Below are 15,989 nucleotides of genomic sequence, written 5' to 3' on the forward strand. Positions count from 1 at the left end.
GTGTCCCTTTCTTCAGTCCAATCCACGCTGTTCCGTTGTATACAGTATCCAATAATAATTAATAGCTATTCCTAATGGATTCATATTTCTACAATTATTTTGATTATTGTTTCAGATTACACATAATTTAAATGCAATGAATTTAAGAAAATTGCAAGTTGCTCAATAAAAAGCTGCTCGGGTAGTTTTAAGTTGCCCTTTCAGGACTAGTGTTAGACAATTGAATACTAGGTTAGTTTGGCTAAGTCTAAAAAGTAGGATTAATTATTGTATTGTTAACTTTGTTAGAAAAATTATTATTACAAAAATACCAGAAATACTATACAGCAGACCGTCTTTTTTTAGTGCTGTGCATCAATGTTCAACTCGTCAGTCAACAGAGAGTCGCTTTTTGTTACGTCCGTGTCGAACTAACCTTGTGCAAAAAACAGTGCTGTATAGAGCAATGGTGAATTCTCTTCCGCAGTTTTTGATTTTGGGAATGAATGCAATGACTTTTCGTGAAAGATTAAGACTTTATTTATTTACATTAGAATAATTGTTATTATTTATATTTGTTGCTTTTTTTATATGAATGGTTGAAGAGAGGGAAACATTGTGAAAATTATGAACCCTATAGTAGTATAGCTGTAACTGTGCACTGTGATAATGAACAATGTAGAGCTGTTGTTTTGTTGTTTTATTTTTAGTATGTTGTTGTATTGTTATGTATGAATGTGTGCACTACATTTTTTTCTGTATAATGTAGGAAGAATAGCTACTGCTTTTGCAGCAGCTAATGGGGATCTTAATAAACTAAACTAAACAGAAAGGGAATAATTTTTGTGAAATTGTAACTTAAAGCTCAAAGAAACTAGCAACTTTTCCATGGTCTTTGCATTTGTTTTGCATAACTAAATGAAAAGTGCTACTCCCACACTACGTGCATAAGATTTCCCTCCAATTCTTCTGGGTGTTTACAAATATTTACATATTCCACATCACTGTATGAGTTATCAAAAGTTTACAAGATATTTAAAGCTCGAGCAATAAATGGTAAGATTCCTGAAGAAGTGTCTACTCTTGTAAGAAGGTTGATCTAGATTTATTAACGTAGTATCTGATCTATAACAAGTGTAATCCCACTACAACTAACTCCAAAGAATATGGATTTTATATTGGCTTTATAGGTCACTTTAAAGAAGTAAATTGATTATTACTGTCATTCTTTGAATTGTCTGCATGTTTGTTCTCCTGATGAAACACCTCTCTCTTTCTCCAGCTTATTTTCCTCTCACTTTCCAGTCCCATGCTCTTCAGCTTTTCACTTATCTGATAGACCCGCAAGAAAAAATCCATGAGACTAAATTAAATAATGTACTAAATATACAGAAATAGAAGTATAGGGGAAAAAAAGAAAATTGTTTAGGTAAATGTACAGGTATGTTATTAGTGTTCAGATATGTTAAACATTGTAATGTTTAACATATGTTCCGTCCAATGCTGAGTAAGCAAGGAAACGCGCCTGATGGAGGGGCTCTCACTGCGTCTGTAGGGTGGATGCAATTTATATTTCGTAGATGGAAGTAGGCAGACCGGGTAATGGTATTGATGTGGGATTGAAATGATAGTGTGCCGTCAAGGAAGACACATGGACTCTTAACCTGGGGGGATGGTGAAATGTTATCAAAAGGGGGAAAAATGATCAGTTTTGGATACAGTGGATTTGGTACCAATGAGGATAACCTCAGTTTTATTACTGATTAATTTGTGGAAGTTTTGGGTGAACCAGGTTTTTATTTCAGAGTGGGCGGGAGAGTGGACGAGGGTTTAGTGGAGAGGTAGAGCTGGCTGTCATCAGCTTAACAGTGAAAGTGAATGTTAAATTTGTGGAAGATAATGCAGAGTGGAAGGAGGTAAATGATGAAAAGTAGGGGCCCGAGGACAGAGCCCTGGGGCACACCTGTAGTGACGGAGGAGGGAATGGATTTAAAAGATTTTAGCTGAACAAACTGAGTGCGGCCAGAGAGATAAGATGTGAACCAGTCTAATGGAGTGTGGGTGATGCCAATGAAAGAAACCTGTTGAGGAGGGTGGTGTGACAGATGGTATCAAAGGCTGCACTCAGGTCGAGGAGAATGAAGAGGGTGAGGAGTCCAGAATCAGCTGCCATAAGAAGGTCGTTGGGGATTTTGATAAGTGCTGTTGTTTCAGTGCTATGGAGTGGGCGGAAACTGGACTGGAACTGTTCATACAGGTTATTATGTAATATGAGAAATGGAGTTGAGAGGCAACCTTTGTTTCAAGGATTTTGGAGATGAAGGGTACATTGTATATAGGACGTAAGTTATTGAAGTCGGAGGTGTCGGCACTAGGTTTTTTCAAAATTGGGGTAATGGCAGCAGTTTTGAAGGATGTAGGGACAGTTCCAGTGGTGAAAGAGGAGTGAATGATAGCAGATAGCGGATCAAGTTGACAAGTATATGGCTTGGTTTTCCGGATGAGTTCTGTAATTTCTAAAATAGCGGGGAGCTGGAAGGAGGAGAATGAGTGAATGAATGGTTGAAAGTCAGCTAAGATGTTTAGGTGAGGGATTGTTCCAAGGTGCTGGTGGATGTTTTTAATTTTTTCAGTAAAGAAGGACATAATGCAGTTGCAAATGGAGAAAGTCCTAGGGTCGGGTGATATTGTTAAGTAGGGTAAACAGTGACTTTGAGTTTCCTTTATTGGCAGTGATTAAACTAGAGTAGTAGTGGGTTTTGGTGCTAGCAATGGAGTCCCTATAACGTAAGATATGGTAATTGTAAATTTCTTTGTGAATAGTGTGACCAGTTTTTTGTAAAGACGTGCAAGTTATTAAACTTAATGTTGACCTCAGCATTTATTAATTTTGATAAGTTTTTAGTGGTAATGCTTATTTAAAATGTATTTGTTTGGATTAATTAATGTTCTGTGACCTGACATGAACAATACATTTTTTTATTAACTAACACCATCAAAGAATGCTTTAAAATATATTATTTGTTGTTAGTTCCTGTTACGTACAGTAATGCAGTAACTAATGTTATCAAATGAAACCGTATTTCCTTCTTGCTGAGAAGGTAGTATTTGCATGCTGTTTACAGCACGTGAGGTGTACAACTATATGATATCAAACTTCCTGAGCAGCTGTAATGTGCTAAATGTGATCACTGGATTTACATTGGTGTATTCTGCTGCATTCTGAACTCATTTGTTTCATTCATAATAATGCATTGAATAATATATAGTATATTAATCACATTGCTGTAGGCATGAACAAAAATGTTTTACACCTGTAAACAGAGACTGCAGACTAGTTACAATTTAAGTTAAAATATTGCAGTTATTTTGTGAACTTACAACTTAAATATACAAGACAAGTACACTATTATAACTAAAGATTGAACATGCAGGTACTTTAAATGTAAGTGCAATCAAAGAACGTAAGTACATAATTGTTAAGGACAGCTAATCTAAAGTGGAACCAGCGAGACAGTCCCTCAGTGTTTTTGTTTCCCCCTCCACCCCTGGATACAGCAGTGTCACAGTAAGGGTTAAATTCTGAGCGGAGGAGGTGTTTAACAAACTGAAACTAAGTTTTGCCTGCTCTCATTCATTTGGGCTAAAGTTCCTCTGTCATCGACAAACATGGAGCTGTATCTGGCCATTCTTACCTTCACTGCTTTTCTCTCAGCTCATGCTCAGTGTAAGTTCATACTTTGCATATAAAAATATTAACACTGTTTTTTTATATGAAAAGCCTGTACAGGGATTTATGATTTCATGTTTGCACTAACTCTTTAAGCAATCTACACTACCTGTTAAAAGTTTGGCATCAGTACAGTTTTTTTTAAGTCTCTTATGCTCATCAAGGGCTGCATGTATTTTGATAAAAACATATACATTTTAGTGGTCAATTCAGTTTATTTCTGTGATCAAATCTGAGTTTTCAGCATCAGTACTGCAGTGTTCAGTGTCACATGATCTTCAGAAACCATTCTAATCCACCTTGTTCTTTAAAGCAGAAGTAAGTGTTTATTAGCTGCTGTAGGGAAATAACCAGGACAATAACCACATGCAGTCAACTCTAAAACTGTTTGTATTACAAACCAGTGTGCTTTAATCATTAAGACAATAGACTTAAATAATATTCTAAGACACACCAATTCAAACATTGAAATAAGAGTTTTTGTAATGTTACATGTTCTTACATTAATAATGACAAATAATTATGCACAATTACATGCAAGTAACACTAATCCTAATGGTAACACTTTATATGAATGTAGATGTCACAGGCAGCTATTGTTACATGTTACAAGGACGAGTCTGTTACACAGCTATTTATGTAACCAGAATATTGTTACATATGTGTTGCAGACTTTATACAACATAATTATTAATGGAAGTACACAGAAATAAGCTACTTAAAATACAGTGTATCAAGATTGTAGTTAAGTGTATAAGTAGCTGTGTAACAGACTCATGTGTAACACACAGTAGCTGCCTGTTACAATTACAATCTGTAAGTAGTTCCATAACATACACTTACATGGTTACATGGTAAGTACATATTATTTCATGCAACCATATAGTTAGTGCATGTAGTTTATTAATATTACTCAGTACTTAAATGTTTAATTACACTGAAACAAGGACACCTTAAAATAAAGTGTAACCCTGCTGTACATTTATTTAGATCATCATGTGACTAGTTAGCTAACGGATGACTAGTTAGCTATAAGTGGTCATTTAGTAAATTGGGTGTTAACAACGGCTGTAAAGAACATCTGCTCATTTAGAAATGCCTGGTGCTTTGAATAATTGATAAAAAAGGTTTCGTGTTAACTCCCTAAACACATTAGTTATATCTGATGTGCAGTTTATTTGTCTGGGACTCTGTATCTCTAATTTGTCTTTTGATGTTTCTTCCATTTCAGTAGAGCATAACGATTTCTCAATTACTGGATGTTCTGGAACAGATAAAGAGTCTATGATCGGATCTGACGGGGAGGAGGTGTGGCACGCTGACTTCAATCAGGAGACAGGAGTCCTTACGTTACCTGATTTCGCAGATCCTATGAGCTTTCCAGGATTTTATGAAGCAAGTGTTGCAGACCAAGAAGTATGCAAACAAAACCTGGCTGTACTCATTAAAGTTTACAAGAGCCCACCAGAGGAGATGGGTACGACATGAATTTGCACTGTGGAAAATTATATTACTGTTAAACTCATGCAAAACTGTTTAAAGTACAGTTTTATAGTAATATATTTAACAGATAACTTTATGAGCTACATTTTATGAATTCAACTGTATTAAATATGACATTAGTGTTCTTATTCCAGTATTTTAATTGAAAGTGGTCAGATGTACTGCTGCAGAGTTCAACACAGTTATGTGTGTTCACAGATCCTCCGGAGACGTCCATCTATCCGAGGAACGATGTGCAGCTGGGTGTTGAAAACACACTCATCTGTCACGTGATGGGCTTCTTTCCTCCACCTGTCAATGTCTCGTGGGCTAAGAACAACGTGATTGTGACAGAAGACGTGAGTCTGAGTCAGTACCGGCCGAACAGGGACGGATCCTTCCACGTCTTCTCCTCTCTGAAGATCACTCCTGAAGAGAAAGACATCTACAGCTGCACAGTGAACCACCAAGCGCTCCAGGGCCAACCGCAGACCAGAATATGGAGTAAGAGCCGTTTACAGAGAGATGATTTAAAATCAGCAGCACTGACTCTGTGACAGATGAAACAGCGAGCGCTGAGAGGATTGCTCAGCAGCTGTCCTCACATTCATACACTGAATTCATCTAACATGTTCCTCTAATCCCCAGGCGTCCCGGCGGCGGCTGTCCTGCCCAGCGTGGGTCCGGCGCTCTTCTGTGGAGTGGGACTGACTCTGGGGCTTCTGGGAGTCGCTACTGGACTCTTCTTCATCATTAAAGCAACTGTGACTGACACGCCAGACATGGCCAAAAGCATCAAACATTTACTGCAGTGGACCCAGTCAAAGACCGTTTCTGCAGGATTCTGAAGACATGACATCAGCAGTTCATCAGTAATGCTACCTTCATGCTAAAAGTAGATGATTTTGTCATGAACTGAAATTGTGTCTCAGAGTTTTGAACATGTTTCAGATCTTTTACTATGATAAAGCTATATTAATGAAATTGAAATGTCTATGGCAGTGTATTGCTGTGTGTACCGTTGGAAATAAAGCTCGCAGGGACTGAGAAGGCACAGATGTGTAGAAGTGTATTTTAGAGTGATATAAAGCAGTCACTTTCTACTATTGTTTTTATCAGATGTCATCCACTGACTAACAGCTCATTGATTCACGTGCAGCTGAATGCTCAGAAACTGGCTGTTTAATCTGGTTAAATTGATTTACATATCAATGGCTTTTTTGTTTTGTCTTTACATTGTTATTTTAAGCACTTCATGACCATTGTAAGCATTCAAATGCACATTAACCCTTTCAGGCTTAAGTTTAATGTCTGCATCAAATAAAACCTAGAGTTTCCATACATCACCGTCCTGAAATAAAGTGGGCCGCAGCTTCCAGTTCACACAGAAAATATTTTACAAATGGTATGGGTTTTTCTCTAAATTGGCATCTCTCTTGTAAACACTGGATTTGCAGGTATTGTGTGGAAGATGCAGCTCTATCTCTGCCATGTTAATATATGATCTGTGTGACTCTCTAGTGTTGAGATGTATCGTATTCACTTAACAGCAGTGATGAGAGAATGCACTTGGCAAACAGCTTGGGGAGGAGAAATCAATCTACATAGAAAATATTGGATAATAATTACATAGAAAAGAACTAGTTTTTACCAATGCAAATGTTAAAAACAATGCATTGTGATATAACACACACATATAAAAAACACACACTTTTATAAATCAATGCATTGCATCGTTAACTTTACGCTGATGCTCCGATGTGATTCGGAGGACATGACCATCCCTAATAGGTATGTTTGGGCTGTTTTCAATATTTAGGAAAATAATTCATTTAATGTATATTAAACTTGATCTGCGGTGACGTCATAACCATGTTGCATTGTGGTCTATAGAGAGGCCTGAAGAGTGCATATTTTTGCAGGTGGTACACGGGCCTCTATAAAAGGGGACTGTATGATACCATTTAGACGTACCACCTTTGGACAAAATGTAATATCAATAATAGGTGGTACATTTTGGAGTAGCTTGCCCCTTGTGATACGCGAGTGTCCTTCATTCACCTCCTTTAAAACTCAATTAAAACAGTGGCTCTTAGACAATCAGACGTACTCACTTTTACACATACACCATGATGCACACACATGCATTTATTTATTTAGGAAATATTTACATGTATATACTGTATGTACATTATACATGGTTTAAGTCCATTGGAATACATGGATAAGTAAAGATCTTGAGTGTGTATGTGTGTATTTATGTGTGCGGGATGATTGTGCACGGTGAACGCATGTGTATTGTGCGGGCGCGGACTATTGTTTTAGATGCGGTTGGTCGCAATTTTTTTTTTTTTTTTTTTTCAGCACTGTTAGTCATTATTAGTCATAAATTTTCACTGTTAAGGTAGTTTAGTGGTGAATGTATAATGTCATTGTTATTATCAATTTTTGTCTTGTTTGTTTGTATTGTTGATGTATATTTTTATTTATGTGTATTGTTGTCATAGTGAATGAATGTTATATGATTGTTGGTTATTTATTTTTTTGTTAGTTTTTATGTCACCGGCCTAGGGACTGCAGATGAAAAATAGTATCTTTTTACTAATCCTGGCATATTTACATGGTGTATTTTCATACAACAATGTACATGAATATGCATGGTCCCTATTACATAAACTGATAAATAAAAATATAAAACAGACTCGCTCTTTCAGTCAAGGTCAAGGGGTCGAGGCTCTGTCCAAACAACCGTCCCTGGTTACGTTTAATGAAGTGAAACCCCTCAGAAAGGCGGCAGGATTCACCTGAGAGTACGTGCTTAGGGAAGTTCAGGAGTGTGTGGCTAACAGGGAAGTGAAACGCAGCCCGAGTAGTTACAGAAACTCAGTTATAGGAACCAGCTACCAATGCAGTTCCCACCAGACAAATAAATGTTCCTCTAGGACCTTGGTCACAGTTTAATGGTTTAATAATGAACAATAATAAATAAATAAAATAAAATAGAAAAGTGTTTGTCTCCTCTAAACCTGGACAGGTTGTCGGAAGCTTGCAGGTTTTTTCAGGAATGTAAGTAAAAGGACATCGAGTTTACAGAGTTAACCATTAAAGAGATTGTTTGTAGTGTGATTTTAAAATGAAAGCAGGATATTGCTCAGCAACACGTGACACATGAGTGAACAGCGTCTGATTGGACAGTGGTTTTAGACTCATCTGTTGATCATGAAGAGAGTATGGTCTGCTCTCAGTGGTGAAGATGTCTCTGCCAAAGCTCTGGAGTCTCCATCACATCCTCCTGCTGTCTGTCTTCACCGGCGCCGGTGAGAGCAACACACCACACTAACACACACCCAAGAATAATGTGGATACATTGCTGTTTGTGGTATTTACAGTAACAGATTCTTAAACGCTGTTACTTATGATGGTTCTGTTAGTGGACCTTTTCTATTAATAACAACAACTGGCTGATGTGTTGATGTGTCTGATTGTTTCTCAGCGAATGGATATTATAACTCTCATTGGCCACAGTGCATCTACAGCTCCAGTGATTTCAGTGATATGGTGTTCTTGATGGACTTTTACTTCAATAAATATCTGTACGTACAGTTCAACAGCACTGTGGGGAGGTTTGTGGGGTTTACTGAGGTTGGAGTGAAATTTGCAGAGAACTGGAACAAAGATCAAGCGTATTTACAGCAAATAAAGGCTGAAGTTGATACGTTCTGTAAACCTAATGCTGCACTGTACAAAACATCTATCCATGATAAAGCAGGTATGTGGCACATTTCTAAACGGTGTACTGGTAATGTGTATAGTCCTATGTAACTGTGGCTCTTCCTGGTTCAGTGGCTCCAGTGGTGAAGCTGAGTTTAGTGCAGCAGGGCGACAGCACACATCCATCGCTGCTGATGTGCAGTGCGTACGACTTCTACCCTGAGAAAATCAAGGTGTCCTGGCTGCGGGACGGTGCAGTGGTGACCTCTGACGTGACCTCCACTCAGAAGATGCCTAACGGAGACTGGTACCACCAGATTCACACTGAGCTGGAGTACACTCCCAAAGCTGGGGAGAAGATCTCCTGTATGGTGGAGCACGCCGGCTTCCAGAAACCCATGATCTATGACTGGAGTAAGAGACACCAGACTCTCACATACTAACAACACTACTCCTAATCTACTCCTGCACACAGTGTATATCTGCCAGTGCATGCTGTGATGATACAGTGCCGTGTGTTCCTCACAGACCCTCCTCTGCCTGGGTTCGAGTGGAGTACGCCGCTGTTATTCACTGCTGGAGCTGCTGGACTGATGCTGGGAACCATCACAGCAGCTGCTGGATTCATTTACTACAAGTCAACATCAACCGCTCTGTGAGAAGACATTGACATACCAACAATTACAGTTACACTATACACGTCACGGCATGTTATTTTTAACTCATTACTCTTTATATTTTGATAGATGACATCCTCGTGCTACATTGATGATGGTGAGTTTACACTCTATTCTGATAACTTTATTTCTGTGTGATCTATCATTAGAACGAATTGCTGAGTTATTCTCCCCTCATCCAGACTGAAAGACTCCTCATCATGGAGAAACACACACACACTCTTCACGACACGAAGAAGACAGAAGCACAGCATCATGTCAGATGTGTTACAGCTAATATTTCAGCATCTTTAGGCAGTATCGACAGTAATGATGCTAGAGGTTTGTTGTACACAACTCAGTAGATGCTGTTTTCTGTTGTTGTCATCCTGATTTAGAGATAATCAAGATATCATGAGTGCTGTATCACAGTATTGTATCAAATTTGTTTAAAAAGCTACAGTTGTTTTTGGAAAGTGTATGTGACAGCATACTTGGCTACACATCATGTCACTCTTTCTTTTTAACTTGTGGCCAAGTCTGAAGCAAAAGCAGATGACCGTGAAATATTACTATTCTGTGTGCTGAGAATAAAACTGTGACATTCTCTAATTATATCCAGTTGTATGTTACATTTTAGGCTACATATTCTCTGTTCAATATGCTTTAAACTGTTGGATTATGGTTCTATTTTTCTTGGACTTTTTAAGAAGATCTTTAAACTCAAATCAAGGAATTAAGCCCTATCTATTTTTTTTGGAGAATGCCAAAACATGTGTTTTAACCATTTTGCATGAAGAATGAGGAAAACTTGTCTGAACAGCCAATCGCTTTCAGTTAGTTTGCAAATGACCTGTATAATCTGGTTCAGGTGAGTTTCATTAGATTTGCAGCTAAACTATGCAGGGCTGTGACTCTGTCTTGGGACTTTTCCAAACTGGTTTAACTTGAATGTGACTTTGACACGCTGATCCTAATACAGTTGTTCACAAATTCCTGTAACACTGTCTGTATGTATCGTGTGTTTTAGTGTGTTTGGGTCTTTCAGTTTGTATTAGGGTTCAAATATCTAAGATCCAGATCCATTAACGGGGTCATCCCCCAAAAAACCAACGATCCAAACACCTTTGGCCTTGATCCACCATGAGGCATTTTCTCCTGATAACCCGGAGAAGAACTTAAATTACACTTTCAGTTTTGATCGTACAGATAAGAGCAATACATCAATCAAATCTGTAAAGGGTCTGCTTTATTTGTATACAGACATAATAACAACAAAACTTTGTGCATTTATAAAATAAAGATGACAAAAAAGGTGTGCAGCCATGGACTGCAGTTTTGATATTAAATACAACTCATTTTATTATGAGCCCAACATTTAGCAAGGCAGGAAAACATTCAGTCTACCTGAAAGAAAATATTTTAATTTTAAATATTATAATATGCTGTTAAATAGAGAGTTAAAATAAAAATAAAATAAAAAAAACTACTGTAGGCTTTTCTTAAAGGTGCCATATGCAGAAATTGAGGTAAAAATATCCATAACATGACCTACACGCATCAAAAGAATGAGAAGAAATAAGGGCGATGATGTCATTAAAAAAATGTCAAGTTATAGTGCTGCAGAGATATCAACCTTAATTAGCATTAGCATTACTAGCCCCGGCCCGGCAGGTGTTGTAATACCAGTTTCGTCCATGGGAGGCGGTATGCGGGCGACATAACCACCAGCCAACCTGCAACGAATACACGAATAACTCGCAGGGCGTACCTTGACCTGATGTCAATCGTGTGGAAAGTACAGCCCACTACTTTCAGTTTAGAGAAGAGAGCGGAAGGATAGCTGAAGCCCTTGGCATCTGATAAGAATACCAGAGTAAACATCGGCACTGCTTTTAATCGCTGGAGACAACTGATGGACCTGAAAGAAATGAGGTTCGACTCCGAACTTGCAACATTTCTTTTGGATTGGTAAGTTAGATGCTGTTAGTATTTCGCTAGAAGTTTGTTTTATAAGTTTGTGTATTTGTTTTCGGGAAGTTATAACATAGAAATGTATCGAAGGCTGTTCGATAAATGTGCTAATGTTAGCGATGGCTAACCGTAGCTGCGTTTGATAATTAGCTAGCTATAACTTAACGTTACCCATTTTATTATATAGGGCTGTGCATGTCTTAACTCATGTAGATCTCATCAGTAAAGACGCTCCAGTGTTCAGATCAGGATTGCCAGGTTTTCACAACAAATCCTGCCCAGTTGCTTCTCAAAACTAGCCCAATCTCGCTTCCAGAAGATTCCCCGATTAAACATTGCTTCCTGGGGTTAAAATATAGTTTTTTTTAGCAGGGTTGCCTTGGTATAATTCGCATTTTAGGGGCTAAATATCACGTTATTTGTATTGGGGTCGCTGTGACCAGCGGACATGAAAAACAACCACCACAGACTTGGCAACACTGGTTGGCATTTACTACACAGCCGTAATTCACTGACAATCTACACAACATCGATGTTAAAATCGCAGGCGATTCTTTGTCGATTTTGAAAGTGATTTTGTGTTAGTTGTCGGTAGACTAAGGCTCTGTGCAGTAACTGCCGCTCCACCTGAACCAGTGTTGCCAAGTCTGCGGTTGTTTTTCATGTCCGCGGTTTGAAGCAATCCCAATACCAATAATGTGATATTTACCCCCTAAAATGCTAATTTTACCAGGGAAACCCTTGCCAAAAATGTATATTTTAACCCCGGGAAGCAATTTTTATCTGGAAACCTCCCGGAAACGTGATTGGGCTAGTTTTGGACTAGTTTTAAGAAGCAACTGGGCAGGATTTGTTGTGAAAACCTGGCAACCCTGATCTGAATGCACATGCTGGAGATATACTTCTAATTACAGGAGCGTCTTTACTGATGAGAGGTGCATGAAAATCGCATTCGATTTTTTGCACAGCCCTATGTATCATAACTAACCTGCTCTGTCTAGTCTGTTGGTCTCCGTGTCCTCTTTGCTTCGTGGTTTTTCTGTGCGTGAAAAAAATTTGTGTGTGGCGTGAAAGCGTGTGAAAAGAGTCAATTGCGTGTGTCTCACGGTGAATGCTTGAGAGTTGGCACATTAGTTTCCAAGCAGAATAAAGGACAGGTTGATTATTGCTGTTTAGCGTTTGTATTAATCTATCATGTGTCCCTGTTTGCCTACAGGGACATAAAAAAAATAAATTAAAAGTGATACGTGGACCAAGGTGTCTGAGATTGTTCATTTTAAGTAAAGGATCCTAATATTTCGTCCACAACAATATTTAATGAGGTTATAACTCCTTGTGGTTAGTCTGCACGAGATCAACAAGCTTGTTTGCTTTGCGGCCGCTTTAAATACAAAATAAGCATTCGATCTACATCACAGCGTCTGAGCGCTCACAAATCTTTCTGCAGCGTCGTGAGCAGAGCGGCAAGAGCGATGTTTGACGCTCTCGACGCCGGCGGTGTGAACGCACAGTTAGGCTTCGGCTATGGCTGTAGTGTTGTTGTGAAAGTAGGGGCGGAGCATAGAGACTATGCCGTTTCTCCTTTGTTACTCTAGAGTAGACCAATTCATTTTATTGAGGCATACTGCCCCCATCTGTTATGGAATGTGGAGTATGACTTGATTTTTTTTGCCAAACATTACAGATGGCACCTTTAAACATGGAAGCTAATTATATTGAAACATCAATCCAAACACCTGAAACAACCTACACTCTCTAAGGCCCCATTTACACTGCATGGTTCAACTGACCCAATTCCGATTTTTTCCTCTCATGTGGCACAGATTGGATATGACCGGTGAACGTGTAAACAGGAAAAAAAACGCATGGATTCCGATGTTCTCAGATCGGATTACGTGGTAATAAGTCGGATACGTGCATTTGCGTGTGCCATGTAAGCAGACAAATCGGATATTCCCTAGTTAATGTGAGTCGTACGTCATTAAAAAAGTGACGTCAACTCAGGTGGACACCACTAACTGAGATCACATGACTTATTATAGGAGCAAAATTCGCCCAGGCTGCAAAAAGGGCTCTCCTCTTTTTTCACTGCCATAAGAGACCAATGTTTTGCTGATTTTTTTTTGTTGACTTTTCAAAATATTGTGGAAAGCAAAACGCTGTATAATTTTATTTGCATCTGCATCCATTGTATTTCATGCTGTTTTACTTTCTTTTCCGGGTCAGAACATCTACGTTTGGAAGTTTCAGCAGTGTAGTGTAAATGCAAAAAACGGATACGGGACACTTTTAAAGGATGATGTAAGCGGGTCGTCACACAATTTTTTTCAATTATTATTGGTAAGTTAATCTATTTTATATAGTCAATTGTTAATTGGGGGGTACGGGGGGTATCTGGAGCACCCTCCACCATTCTTTCAAATCGACTCTCTGCCAAGAGACCTGCCCTTCTCTGACTCTGATTGAACATGAACCTGAAACAAACCAAATGGACTGGCGGCCATCTTGCGCAGTGGTGCTGGGCTGGTGGTCCTCCTGTCTATAGATCCCGGTCTAGAGTCGGCCATCCCCTTTGACAGAGGGTGGTTAATTTCATGAATCTTTTCCTCCGCTCTTCCATGCTGGCTGGGGAACGGAGACAAAATCCCACACTGCTGGATCTGATTGGATGGAGTCCTTCTGTAACGATTACGATTACCATTACACCACCACCAGCAGCCTGCACAGTGGTAACAAGGCATTGATGGATCCATGTTCTCATTCTGTTCACACCAAATTCTGACTCTACCATCTGAATGTCTCAACAGAAATTGAGACTCATCAGCCTTTAACTGTCCAATTTTGGTGAGCTTGTGCAAATTGTAGCCTCTTTTTCCTATTAGTAGTGGAGATGAGTGGTACCCGGTGGGGTCTTCAAGTGAAAACAGCAGGTGGCAGTAATGCAACATTAAGGGTGTGTGCTGCCATAAAACACAGAAGAAGAGGACTTTTATTTTGATATGACATTGTGACGTAATATGTCTGCGCAGTACTCCTGCATCTGTTGATTCTGTTGAAGGTTTGTGTGTGATTTGTTTGTGTTTAAATCAATGCAAATCGTTCAGTCTGTTTTATAGTTTTACAAGAGGTGTCAAGTTAATTCGTTAATATTAATTGTAACGTTGAAATACTTTATCTAACGTTAATATCCTTTATTTTGTGTGAGTAAAGTGCATTCACACGAGTAAAGGCCCCTTCACATGGGACATTGCCATATTTACAGTCATTTAATTTGTGTTTACTAAAACCTAAATAAAACGCAACGTACATTGTGTTTGTGCCATTAGTGGAGTTGTTTTTAGAGCATCACCTGTGAGGTCAGGATTTCAGAAAATATTTGGGGGAAATACAATCCTAAAGGAACATTTATAAGATTAATTGAACCTAAACGGTGCATCGCAGGTGCAGGCCTTTGCTGGAAATGCAAAAATGTCTTATTGATGTGCTCGTGCTCAAAAGAAAAAAAACGAGGAAGATAAAATGTGTACATGAACTACCGAGAAGAGCAGGGGAACTATCACCATTTTGTTCTAGAAGTTAATAATGACCCTCTCAGCTTCAAGAGCTGCTTCAGGCTAACCCTTGAACTTTTTGAACTACTGAACGAGAAGGTGCCAACAAGGATCACAAACATGAAGAAACCCATCCATTCAAAAGAGCAGCTTTCAATCCGTCTCGGGTAAATAGAAGAACTTCATTACAGATTGATAACTCTTAAAAAAAAAAATTGTAAAATTTGTATAAATAATTTGTAAAAACATAACTATTTTTAACTATTTTCAAAAATCATGTTTTTTCATTGTGCATTACAATAAATCTCTATCAAACTGCAGTTGGGCTATTTTGGTCGGGTTACATATAACAAATCAAAAGCAAAACAAAACAAAATAATTATTAAATAAAACAGATTGATTATTCTTGATTTTCAAGCCTTTTTGAACCCTGATGCACTCCACCTTTCAAAAGCTTGAAAAAATGATCTTCTGTTCACCAAGGCTCTGTTGATTTAATCAAAATTATTAACAGAAAAAAACTGCTTATTTGCTGCTCAATTACACACAATCTTCCACATTCTGTATTTTTTTATTCATGTCTCCGTATGATAAATAATTAAAATGTCTCATAGAGGCTCCGCCTCCACGTCACCAGTGAAACCACCCAGGTTTTGTCCCTTTCCGCATTTCTCATTCCGCATTGAAAGCTAACTAGATACTCACGACTCAATGTCCTTTGTGAAATGGCCTTGACAGAATCATGAATCAGTTTATCATGAACACGAATTCAGTTAATGACAAGTAATGATGGACCAACAGAAACTGAGTCAAATTAATCAAATACCTCTGAATCCATAATTGTTTCAAATCGCTCGATTCACCGCTCGCTGATGACACACATGGATAAAACAGTGTAAATACTTG

The 15,989-nt window shown here is 38.5% G+C and overlaps 3 protein-coding genes across 6 annotated transcripts in view; all 3 read left to right on the forward strand.

Moving 5' to 3' along the window:
* Positions 1–15,989, forward strand: part of LOC127952730 (gastrula zinc finger protein XlCGF49.1) — an 88,182-nt gene that overhangs the window by 63,017 nt on the left and 9,176 nt on the right. Inside the window, exon 1 of one of the 3 annotated variants that reach the window (XM_052551438.1) lies at positions 14,545–14,590. The exons of the other annotated variants lie outside the window; for them this stretch is intronic. The gene's annotated coding sequence lies outside the window, so the exon portion shown is untranslated. Of the gene's footprint in view, positions 1–14,544; positions 14,591–15,989 lie in introns of those variants that run through there. 3 annotated transcript variants of the gene reach the window in all.
* LOC127952733 (H-2 class II histocompatibility antigen, A-U alpha chain-like) lies at positions 3,592–6,187 on the forward strand. The gene is made up of 4 exons (XM_052551440.1): positions 3,592–3,706; positions 4,941–5,186; positions 5,411–5,695; positions 5,840–6,187. The coding sequence occupies exons 1-4, from the start codon at positions 3,649–3,651 to the stop codon at positions 6,037–6,039; spliced, it is 789 nt and encodes a 262-aa protein (XP_052407400.1). The 5' UTR covers positions 3,592–3,648; the 3' UTR covers positions 6,040–6,187.
* Positions 8,355–10,175, forward strand: LOC127952734 (rano class II histocompatibility antigen, A beta chain). Of its 2 annotated transcripts, XM_052551441.1 has the most exons (6): positions 8,355–8,508; positions 8,685–8,960; positions 9,035–9,316; positions 9,431–9,557; positions 9,649–9,676; positions 9,762–10,175. In XM_052551441.1, exons 1-5 carry the CDS (start codon positions 8,445–8,447, stop codon positions 9,650–9,652), a joined length of 753 nt encoding a protein of 250 aa, XP_052407401.1. In that variant the 5' UTR covers positions 8,355–8,444; the 3' UTR covers positions 9,653–9,676; positions 9,762–10,175. The 2 variants fall into 2 exon arrangements, with proteins under 2 accessions (XP_052407401.1, XP_052407402.1); XM_052551442.1 differs by lacking the exon at positions 9,649–9,676 and having other exon boundaries at positions 9,431–9,608; positions 9,729–10,175.

Source organism: Carassius gibelio, chromosome B3 (assembly GCF_023724105.1).
Source record: "Carassius gibelio isolate Cgi1373 ecotype wild population from Czech Republic chromosome B3, carGib1.2-hapl.c, whole genome shotgun sequence".
In the NCBI taxonomy this organism is placed as follows: domain Eukaryota; kingdom Metazoa; phylum Chordata; class Actinopteri; order Cypriniformes; family Cyprinidae; genus Carassius; species Carassius gibelio.

Bases quoted from the DNA above. Each gene is read 5' to 3' on its own strand.
- LOC127952733 (XM_052551440.1), top strand. From the start codon at position 3,649: ATGGAGCTGTATCTGGCCATTCTTACCTTCACTGCTTTTCTCTCAGCT. The intron at 3,707-4,940 runs GTAAGTTCATAC...CTTCCATTTCAG, and splicing joins TCTCTCAGCTCATGCTCAGT to TAGAGCATAACGATTTCTCA. The intron at 5,696-5,839 runs GTAAGAGCCGTT...TCTAATCCCCAG, and splicing joins ACCGCAGACCAGAATATGGA to GCGTCCCGGCGGCGGCTGTC.
- LOC127952734 (XM_052551442.1), top strand. From the start codon at position 8,445: ATGTCTCTGCCAAAGCTCTGGAGTCTCCATCACATCCTCCTGCTGTCT. The intron at 8,961-9,034 runs GTATGTGGCACA...TTCCTGGTTCAG, and splicing joins ATCTATCCATGATAAAGCAG to TGGCTCCAGTGGTGAAGCTG. The intron at 9,317-9,430 runs GTAAGAGACACC...TGTTCCTCACAG, and splicing joins ACCCATGATCTATGACTGGA to ACCCTCCTCTGCCTGGGTTC.